The following is a 10,989-nucleotide window of genomic DNA, read 5'->3' on the forward strand; positions in this document are numbered from 1 at the left end:
GTATTTTCATTAATCTTGTTGTCCGTATTGTACTTAGTCTATAATTTGGATCTTCTACATCCTAATTTTAAAAAAGGCATCACGGTGTCATTTTTGAGGCTCTTCGGAAAACTCAATTCTTTGATAGAATGGTTTATTAAAAACTGTGAGGAACCAAAATGTGTGGTGTCACAGCTCTAAATGGTTTTAACCATACTTGAGAAGGGGTGTATCCAAAAAACTGCCACAGCTTGTAAAAATACAATATAAAGGTAACGCCCAAAATGCGCTATCATCGTTTTCACACGATATCACAACAAACTAACCATGAGTGTCGACTGTGAGAAAGCATTAATACCCATCTAAGAACATCCATTCAGTCTGCATTAGATTGTTATGCTATGTGAAAAAAAAAGATGGTAGCACCCTTCGGGCGTTACAATTATGTTGCTCTTTTACAAGCATTGTTGAATTTCGGCAGACGCTGTTTCTCAAGGATGGTTACATCAATTTAGGGCTATAGATCCATTTAAGTTACTTCGCAGAATGGGCCGCCCTTCAATCTAAGAACCGCCCATCACATCATCAATTTAAGTCTCAATAGTTTCGGTTGAATCACGTACTTAGACTAGTAGGGCTCTAAGAGAACTGCTCAGCGACCAGGATTAACCTGTTTATCAAAAAAAGTCTCATGGTCAGATGAAAACTCTACCAGCCAGGAGTACAAAAAAGCAGAAAGCAAAAGTTGAAAACATGAACACCATGAAAATATCAAAACTACAAAATTTCAGAAAATTGTTTAATTTTTTTCTTATCTGAAAAGTGGCGACAAATCTTTCCCCGTAATCAGGCCGCAACACAAAGTGAGAAAATTTTTACCATATGAAAACAAAATTAACACAAAACTATGAAAATTAAGAGAGTGATCGCCGCAATAGCTTCGTAGACCGGTACTCTCAAAAAGATTTAAGACCAAAAAAGAAACCTCTTTTTATTAAATGTGATGAGTTGTTAGATTTTGATTAAGAACCTGTATAACATATTGATGCTTCTATTAGCTGCTCTCAAATAACCTTCAATTAGATTGACATAAAATCACTTGACCTTATCTTTTTGAATTAAAGTAAAACTGTCAATTTCAGAGCGAGGACGACATTTTTGAGAGTAAGGTAAGTCAAGTGTGACAAAAAACTTAATCACTCGCTGCCCTAAGAGTAAAAAATGAACGCGAATTTTTGTTCAAACACCGTTTTCTGACTCTGTAAAATTTGGAGTGCAAAAAATTCACGCCGCTTCTTGTTTCGGCGCGCCAACAATGACTACTCGAACTTGATTTCAAAAATCACCAAACTGTGTGAATATATCTTAAAAAGGCAGCATCCCAATAAAATTCGAATTCTTTCAATTGTAATAAAACCATGCGAAGGCCAATAATACCCCCAGCTATCCTTTTGCGGCCATTAAACTGTGCTGGTGTATTTTGATCTCACTGGCATCTACAGGCCATATTAAAAACATTAGCGCAATTCGATTATTAGTTTTTGACTAATCATTTGACTAAACAAGAGCTTTTTTAAAAAGGTCCATATAGATTACTATTTTCAGATCCTATAACAAGCTGCCAGATTCAAAAAAAAATAAAGTTGGTGTCGCAACACCCGAATCCCAAGACGACAATGCAATTGTAACACATAAACAGCCAAGAAAATGCCACAATCAATGACAATTTCTCTCATAATAAGTCAGCGTGATACTACAGTTGTACGTACACAAGACGCAGTATTAACGGAAAGAAATTTGACGGCTTCAAAATTTTGCAATTTTTTGCAGGCATAAAAAACGCTGTAATGAGATATTGTCCAGTTTAAATTCAAGGAAACAGAGATATTTATTCAGTGGCCTATAGATTAATCATTGTTGACCTCTAACACTTAACAAAGGAAAATTCACTGCTTCAATCCTTACTTGATTTTACGGTTGTCGTTCTTATACGCTTCAGGACAATAAGGAATCCTGTTTACAGTAACCGAAACAATTAGAGTTACCCTGTTACACAAAACATTGTATAGCCGAAAATGTATCTAATAAGCAGAAGTTATTCTGGAACAAGATTCAAAGCCTACACTTTTGACATCCGAAAAATACAAATACAAAACATCAGGAAAAATAAGAACTTCAATCGCAGATTTTAGAAGAGCTCCCTTCAAATTCATTGATTATCAGAGACAGTAATGGGTAGGTCAGAACTGTACAAAAACGTGAAAAATAGCTTTATCAAAAAAATATTTCAGTTCTTTTGTGCATTTAATTTCTCAATATAATTCTTCAAAAATCTTTACCATAATCAATAAAAAGACATGAAAATGACAACTAAAATCAGATCTTGTCAGCAAACTATCATGATTCAAGATTAATTGCTGTCATCATAAGTAATTTTGATGAATTCATCCAACGGCTGCTTTCAACCATCAACAATAATTTAAAATATTTCACATTGACCAAAATTTGACTTGAGAAACTGCTGTCCGACATGAATAGCTGATATTGGTGCCAACAACAACCAGAAAACAAAGTAAAATCCTTGCTTATCAATTACAACGGAAAAGTCTTACCAGTATCATTGTTTACCAAAAATGCTTCCAAAGAAAAAAACATAAGCATAGCAAGTTCACTGACTGTAGAATAAACAATTTCCAACGTTAGATATTTTGATATGAGAATCATAGGTCAAACGTCCTATTTTAACTAAATTTATACCAGGTACAACGACCCTGCTTATACAAGTTTCAAATTAAACATTACTTTTCAAACTAGACTTGGTAACGACAAATCTAATGACAAAAGTAATCAACTCACCCATTTTACCAGGCTGTCTAGCTCGCTCATAGCTAAGCCAATCCAATTCCTGAAGAAATATAGTTCGTCTCAGACGCAGAATTCTTGGGTTACAACTTCAGAAAAATTAAATATTTTCCATAAAATATAAATATATACATATAAAATCTGAAAGACAGCAAAAAGTGATTAATTATTAACAATTTGATAAAACTTCTGAGACGAAGCGTAAAGTTATGACCATCAAAACTGTTCACTGGTTTGAAAATTTCTTCACAAATGAACATAATTAACTCAATTTTTCATACCTTTTCTATTTAAGTATGCACATAAACTTCAAGTACTCGCATCACATTAATTTTATTCACCTCTCAGATATAACATCAAATTACACCAAATTTGCTCTACAAGTTAATGACACGACTGAGCTTCTGAATCTTGTTCAATAAATGGTCACCTTGTTTAATGAGTTGTTGGTATTGATAATTCTTGCTGTCAGGTCGCGTTGTCTCGACGATTCCTCGAACTTTGTTTATTTTACAAGGCAACCTGTTGGCCGCGATGAATCTTGCCAGCTCTTTATCGATGAATGGGACTGAGACATTGAAAGCATCCGCAATATATTGCAAGGTCACTGAGCGGTAGGATTGCAGGATCTGAGAATAGGCAATGATTCTGACCTCTTTGATATAAAAGCGGTAGTGTTTATACAGATACCGGTCCAATTTCATAAATGCCTCGACGTCGAAGAGACTTTGGAAAAAGGAGGCGTAGTCACTCTCGTACAGCGATGTCAGATACTGTTTTGCATCTGGCAAACTGCAGTTCAATCTCTGCTGGATTTCATCATTGTCAATAACTTTAGACTTGATCTCAACTCTGGGAAGCGTGACCATAGCCATATAAACCGTGTATCGCACGAACTCATCGTAAGACATGATTTCAGTTGATGTGAAGGTGCTGACAGCGTCTAGGAAAAGATCCACGGCACTTTTGAAGTCGCGATTGTACATATGGAATACCCCTTCATACACTTTTAACCTGTTCCGTCGATCCCAATCGCCTCCTTTCTCCACCATACCTTTAGCCTTTTCAATATTCCTTTCTACCAAATCCGTATCCATGTAAAACAGTCCCAAGCGAATGCAGTAAAATACAACGTCCAGTTTCTGTCCCAGAGCCAGAGATTTGTCCAATATTGTTCTGAAAAGGCTCAGCGACGCGTCTTTATCGCCAATTTTGCACAAGTATTCAGCTTTTGCAAGGTATGCGTCTCGTATATCTGATTCTCCCAAATTTTCTTCCGTGTCTGATATTTTCTTGTCCAAAACTTCCAGCTCGGCTTTATTTTTGGCTTCCATTTTCTTAACTAGTGCCTCGTCAACTGTCCAGTCTAGATCTTTGCATGTAATTTGGTAGAACGGCAGCATGTCATCCTCTTCAACAAGTTTCAAGATATCAGCTTTAAGATGCTGCAGCTCTGTTGGATTTTGCTGCACTCTGAATTTCAATTCGGCTGCGTGTAAGTTGGGAATTTTTGGGAGTCCCTGTTCACCGGCCATAGTATATCTAGAACCAGTATAAAATATTACAGTTGAATTACTCTTTTGTGATGCAGATTATCAGTCCTTTAGGTCAACATGGGGAGGGGAATAAACAGGTGAAGGGAGATTTACATACTATCAGTCATACTTACACAGCAAGCGATAAAGTTTAGACAAGCACTCTGAGATGCTTATTTGGTATCCTGAAAATAGCGCTGATTAAGTTAGCAGGGAGCAAATTATTCCAAGCCAGCAAAAAACGGTTAAATATTCATCCTCACATTTGTAATGTCTTCGTAATGTCTTTATGCTCAAAAAATTATATATATAACACTGCAAATAAGTGTCTTTCGGAATGTTCAACAAAATAAGATTTAAGTAGATTTGATAAACATAGCTGGCACTTCACCAAAAAAAAAATAGCCGCCATAGCTTCGTCGATATGCAGTTCTCTTCCTTTCATTAATTGCTGAGATGTAACATTTTGATTTAAAATCTGTACGAAAAGTCAATTTGAAAGAGGAAAGTCATTTTTGAGAGTGAGGTGGTAGGTCACGTGTAACCAAAGACTTAATCAATCGAATGAAGAAAAAAACTGATTCTACTAAGATTTTTTAAAAATGTCACGCACGCAATCTACTCAAAACTGTATGAAAGGATGAACAAAAAGCAAATTTGAAGTAATCGTGACGACAGATGTTTGAAACAAAAATCTTTATAAAAAACGAAATAAAAAACATAGCAGGACAAGTCCTAAACTAGAATTTAAGAAATTTTCATTGACTAGAAAAAATAGACCTAGAAATGACTAAATGATTCGGAAAAAACCGGAACGATCCCGAGCGAAAACTAGAAAAAAACAAGTAAAAACAGAAATCAAATTGCAGCACAATGAACAATCACAACCATGAAAGCAAATTTTTGTTCAAACACCATTTTCTCAATCTTGAAAGTGTAGTTCAATCTTGAAATTACAAGCCGCGAAAGCACTTGCTTTTTCGTTCCACTTGTTTCGGCGTGACCAGAATAGAATGACAACTCCAATTTGATTTCAAACTGAATCATAAAAATGTGAAGAGATCTTTGAAAAAGGCAGCGTCCCAATACAATTTCTTTGAGTTGTAACAAAACGATACGGCCAATAAAATACTCAGCTATCGCTTTAAGGCTATTAAAACACTTTTTTACGGAAAAGCTGGAAACTCGAAAAAAGGGCTATCCAGTACACTGTTTTGCGAAACATAGTTAACATAGCAAACCATTTAGCTGCGTTAAGATTTGAAATGAAGAAACCACGAGGAGGACAGAAGGGGCACTTCTTGTCGAAATATATCACTACCTCATGCAACATGTTCGAATTTTTTCTTTAAATTGAGACCCGAATCCTTGCTAATGATTAGTTATCGAGCAAAAATCCAGTGTAAAGTTAAATATAGTACTTTTACGTATTCTCAAGTCCCATAGCAAAACAATCACAACCATGAACGCAAATTTTTGTTCAAACACCGTTTTCTCAATCTTGAAAGTGTAGTGAAAAAATTACTCAACGCGAAGGCACTTGCCTTTTTGGTTCCAATTGTTTCGGCGTGACCAGAATAGATTGACATCTCAAATTTGATTTCAAAAATCATAAAATGTGAAAAGATCTTTGAAAAAGGCAGCCTCCCAATACAATTTGTTTGAATTGTAATAAACCATAAGGCCAATATTATACTCAGCTACCACTTTAAGGCTATTTAACTACTTTTTCTTACGGAAAAGCTGGAAACTTTAAAAGTGCGCTATCCAATACGCTGTTTTGCAAAACATAGGTAACTTAGCAAACCATTTAGCTTCGTTAAAAATTCAAATGAAGAAACCAAGAGGAAGGCAGTATAAGTACGTCCTGTAGACATATATCACTGCCTCATGCAACATATTCTAATTTTTGCTTTAAATTGAGAACAGAATCCTTGCAAATGATTAGTTATCGAGAAATCATTCAGTTTAAAGTCAAATAATGTACTGTCCCGTATTCTCAAATCTCATAGCAAAATTTAAGTGGATTGCAAGATCTTCGAGTTGAAATAGCCAGTTAGAAAACAAACCAACATAAAATGCCAACGTAAACTTAAATTTTTCTACAAAACTAAGAAAACAGAGAAATACCTTATTTTCTCTAAACTACGTTCAAAAAAGGTTTAGAATAACTTAATCGTTAACCTCCCTTTAAAAGTGGCCCAATGGTTAGATAAATTTTTACAATTTTTTTAAATATCTATTCTAAAAACGTATTAATTACTTTCTCAAACTTCTTTGTTTTCATCTACAGTTTTTCCGCTTTGGAGAAACCACCGAGTCAGTAACTAGTTCTCGGAAAATGGTCAAAGTTCGATTTTCTAAATTTTCAAAGAGCAATCATAAGCTTAATCTCCTTTTTTGCAAAACATATGTTAAGCACAATTGGGCCCACTTCCATAGTCTAATGATAGGTTCTGTAATCAAGCTCATTTTGTATTTAAAAAACTACGCTATCCACCAAAATAAAAAACTTCTATAAAGGTACATTTGATTGTATAGCCTTTGAAGGCAGACATTTTCCCCTCAAGTAAATTCAATGTTCAAAGAAGACAAAAAGTTGACTTATGGTAGAAAAACCTGATGATTAAATTTTGTAGCAAACCCAAAAATTCACAAGCGCTCGGGAGTGGAAACTTATTGCATCATTTTTTACATGTTACAAATCTTTTGAAACAAGAACCCAACAATCATTGGGACAACAGGCGGAAATCGCATCGATTACATAAAGAGTGGTTAACCCAGCCTTGTATTAAAAGGACTGATTTGAAACAAATTTCTGTCGAGACGCATCGAGGCGTAAAAAGATCTTATCTTTCGACATTTTTGGGGTGCTGTAGTCGGTCTATAGACGGAACAGCATAATACCGATATTCCTCGTTTCTTATAGACAACTTTCACGGGCAAAATGAATAAGGAAAAACCATCATTTTCAAGTTTCGAATTATAATTCGTACAACAATGAAGGCAATGAGATTATTCAGTATGGAACAGAAGAAGGAAATAGATTTGGAGAATTTCATTAGATAATTAAGTTCGCCATTTTGCTCCAATCTGTAGTTTTGAATAAGTTTTGCTATCTTATGGGCTAATATTTAAATTAACAGATTATTTTGGAGCAAACATAGTTGAAGGCGAAATGCAGAAGATAATGATTATCAAGACCAAATAATCAAAACTAAGTCATACGAGAGGCAAAAAGAAACAAATCACTCCAGTAAATTAGATATCAAATTTATAATTTCAAGAGTGCCTCGTAAATTAATGAACTACTGATTGATTTCTCTTGTTCGAAAACCATGACAGCATCTTTAAGATTCACTACTCTTTTAGGCCTCCAGGATGAGTTGGCGCCCCTGCTGCTTAAACCGACTGGATCTCGGGATAAAGATCCGACAGATAACGAATCCTTTTGGTCGCCTGATTCTAACATCATTCGTTTCCTCGGAGGCATTCCAGAATCATCCAATGCATGGATTGCAGCTGCGTTAGTTTGCGATGCGGTTAGTCGTTCACTATTCGCCATTTCCATTTCCCGGACTTTTCTTTTAGCTTTCTGTTGTTCATCCGGATCTTCGTTTTTGGACCGAGATTTGGCTGCTTTAACTAGGTTTTCTCGTTCAATTTCTTTGCGCTTTTGTAAATCGGCAATTTCAATCTTTTGGAAGAACTTGGTCTGAGGTTTAACTTCTGATGATATTTCATATCTGGACTCTCTTCTTAAGACCTCGCTCCGATGTTGTGCCGCAGCTCCGAGTTTCTCTATTAGCGTTTTTAGGTAACGCTGGCAAGCAACTGCAACCAGTTCAGATACTTTTGGCGATACTGGCTCTTCAAACTGATATTTGGATGCCATACTACTGATTTTGGTGTTTAAAGCAGAGGAGGACACGAACAAAGGTCTTGATGGTGCCCTCGGTAACTGGTTGACGGGAACCAGGTTATCCTCAGTTAGGAAGTTTGCTTCTTCGTTGATGTTGATTCCTGTTTGCGATGTGACGTCGTTTATATCTTCGACGCCCCCATCATCTTCCCTGAGGTGTGAGTTTGGGGTGTTATTAACAATTGGCGGTCGGGGACTGCTGTTATTACGTGGTACTGATATTATTTTCTGCTGAACATGCCGCCTTAGATCCCCGTTGCCGTGAGCTTGTAAAATGACAGGTGACGCGCTTTGATTGTTAGGAGTTGGTGCTCTGATATACGTTTGACCGGGTGTTGGTTCATGAATAACCTGCCTTGATTGCACGTTGTGTTGAGAATTTGGATGGACTGATGATATTACTTGAGGAGAAGATACGTTACTTGTCTTGATAGGTTGAGCCAATATGAAATTTGAATTAGATGCAGGTGTGCTTGAAGGTAATTGGCTAACATGGACGGCTCGAACAGTTTCTCCCGGTAACCGTCCAGAATACCCACTTGGCAGTATAGACAAAAGTTCACTTTTATTAGAGCTAGGAGTTGACGCAGTAGGGATCGACCGATTAGCGCCATTCATACGTGCTCTCCTCAAAAAGGGTAAACTTTTCTGTAGAAATGGTACAAGGCCTGGCTGGGGTCGAGATCCAATCACTGTTGAACTTATCAATTCACCAAACTTTTCTGGCTGCAGCTCACTGTTAATAAGCTGAGTGACAAGGTTTCTCACCCGAACTCCTACCTCTTGGCCTTTATCATCAGCGAGTCTGACCAGAGTGTCCAAGAAGTTTTGACATTTCTGAGCCAATTCATTTGAAGATACAGTTTGGGGAGACCCAGCGGCTCGCACCATAGGTCCGGCAGGACGAATAAATCTGTTTCCGGTATGATTTGAAATATACTGGATTCTTCCATTAGGAGTATTATTGAGGTTGTTGGACGCCATAGCAAAGATTGAATTATTTAAGTTCTTAAAGCCATCTCTGAAAAAGTAACAGAGAATCACGCTTGTCGAAATCGAAGTCTCGTAACCGTTAACAGCAACTTAGAATAATTGCACCTGTTTAGCTCTCGTCAATGGTACTTTTACAATTCCTTGTTTTGCTAAATTAATGAAGAAAAAATTAGCAGTCAATTTTTTTACTCAAATTTGTAAATTATAGATCAATCATAAAATAGGGAACAATCCAGCCGAAGAACAAAACAGTGAGCCCCGCTATCAAACATTATTTTAAATTTACAGCAATACACCAGCCTCAAGGAGCCGCGTATATTGTTACTAATTAATTGTCAAGCCTTCCCTCCCCCACAACACCAAACGTATTATCAACCTCAGTTTCAGGTTATGAATCATGTCAGCCTCTGAAACAGATAATTTAGCTGCGTAGGAGCGCGAAACTTATTTTCATGGGATTGTATTGTTGTTGTTGTTGAGTTTTTACAGCCACAGCTGTGGGGACACTGTCCCTGTTGTCATGGTTAAAACAATGTCGTTATTTCTGCAGCTGTTGCAATCACAAAAGATTTACAACGTGCATCTATTATATTCAGAGAACCTTTCATTGACAAATTTCTTCATTACGAGCAAAATGCGATTCTTTAAACCAAATTTCTTGCTCGTGTCTGTGTATTTGCCCAGCCGATTGATAAGTCTGCATGTCCGATGAAAAAATTTGCTTCCCGCATTCTCTGTTCCTCTTTTCGGTATCTTGAACGTCGCTAGTAGTCGTCCTTGGTCTTCATTGTCATCAGGCGGTACCAGCTTGCACTCTTTGCTTTCAGCTAATTTTGTGCGCATCAAAATGTTAAGTTGAAGCAACATGCTGATTGGTATAATATTCAATAAAGGTAACTGGTTAACGTAGCTTGTATCTCGGTTTCCTGTGACCCATTTCACCGCCTTCTTCTGGAAATTTTCAACGAACGGATTTTTTACGTCTAGACAAGGCCACGCACGGAAAACAATACAGGAGAGGAAGTAACAGTGACTTGTAGAGACCCAGTTTAATCAATGTTTTAACGTTTGGCTGCACGTTTGTTCTCAGAAGGTAGTACACCTGATTGTTCTATTCCGCCTTTATTTAGAGTTTTGTTGTATCTTTTATTTCTGATATTTCAGGTGATAGTTGTGTTATAGTGTGTTGCAGGCCATCACGCAAGAAAACACGAGCAGAATAAACTACCCTTTTAAATTTCCGATATGCCCTTTTGATTTTTACAGTTTTTAGTGCCTCGTGATTTTTCTAGACTTCCTTGGCTTCTATGGACCGATTTGGCCTACGAGTTTAAAATTTGCCGATTTGGCCAACGCATAACTAAATTTGCTGAACCTAGACCCCCCCCCCCAAAAAAAAAAACACAAAAAGCTATTTGTTTCGATATCAAGTCTTTCATTCGTGCTAGTAGATTTGTATAAGCATTCGCTTTGTAGGAACTGAAGTGATGGCTCATATTTGACGCCATATTATACGCCAAGAGTTATCCTTGAAGACGTGTTGCCAATATTGTCGTGTCGAATGTGGATCTAACCCTCATTCGCACATTGGAGAGAATGAATTGATAAAAATTGTTCACAACAAGGGCAGTCGATAGAGGTATATTTTCGATAGAGATTGTACAAGAACACACCGTAACCAACTTGTTTACATCGTGG

General features: G+C 36.8%; 3 protein-coding genes across 5 annotated transcripts in view; all 3 read right to left on the minus strand.

Annotated features, from left to right (window-relative positions):
- Positions 1–2,997, minus strand: part of LOC142341782 (protein Hook homolog 3-like) — an 84,468-nt gene extending 81,471 nt beyond the window's left edge. For all 3 annotated transcript variants that reach the window (XM_075393006.1, XM_075393005.1, XM_075393007.1), the window contains exon 1: positions 2,836–2,997. In XM_075393006.1, coding sequence (XP_075249121.1) covers positions 2,836–2,865 — 30 coding nt within the window. In that variant the 5' untranslated portion in view covers positions 2,866–2,997. The remainder of the gene's footprint in view (positions 1–2,835) is intronic.
- Positions 2,998–3,070: 73 nt separating this feature from the next.
- LOC142341064 (26S proteasome non-ATPase regulatory subunit 6-like) lies at positions 3,071–4,416 on the minus strand. Its single transcript, XM_075391908.1, has one exon. The coding sequence runs from the start codon at positions 4,374–4,376 to the stop codon at positions 3,219–3,221; it is 1,158 nt and encodes a 385-aa protein (XP_075248023.1). The 5' UTR covers positions 4,377–4,416; the 3' UTR covers positions 3,071–3,218.
- Positions 4,417–7,341: 2,925 nt separating this feature from the next.
- On the minus strand, positions 7,342–9,388 carry LOC142341785 (transcription initiation factor TFIID subunit 4-like). Its single transcript, XM_075393011.1, has one exon. It carries the CDS (start codon positions 9,280–9,282, stop codon positions 7,651–7,653), a length of 1,632 nt encoding a protein of 543 aa, XP_075249126.1. The 5' UTR covers positions 9,283–9,388; the 3' UTR covers positions 7,342–7,650.
- Positions 9,389–10,989: the final 1,601 nt, after the last annotated feature.

Source organism: Convolutriloba macropyga, chromosome 6 (assembly GCF_964194025.1).
Source record: "Convolutriloba macropyga chromosome 6, txConMacr16.3, whole genome shotgun sequence".
NCBI lineage: Eukaryota > Metazoa > Xenacoelomorpha > Acoela > Convolutidae > Convolutriloba > Convolutriloba macropyga.

Excerpts from the sequence above, each read along its gene's own strand:
- LOC142341064 (XM_075391908.1), bottom strand. The coding sequence starts at position 4,376 with ATGGCCGGTGAACAGGGACTCCCAAAAATTCCCAACTTACACGCAGCC.
- LOC142341785 (XM_075393011.1), bottom strand. The coding sequence starts at position 9,282 with ATGGCGTCCAACAACCTCAATAATACTCCTAATGGAAGAATCCAGTAT.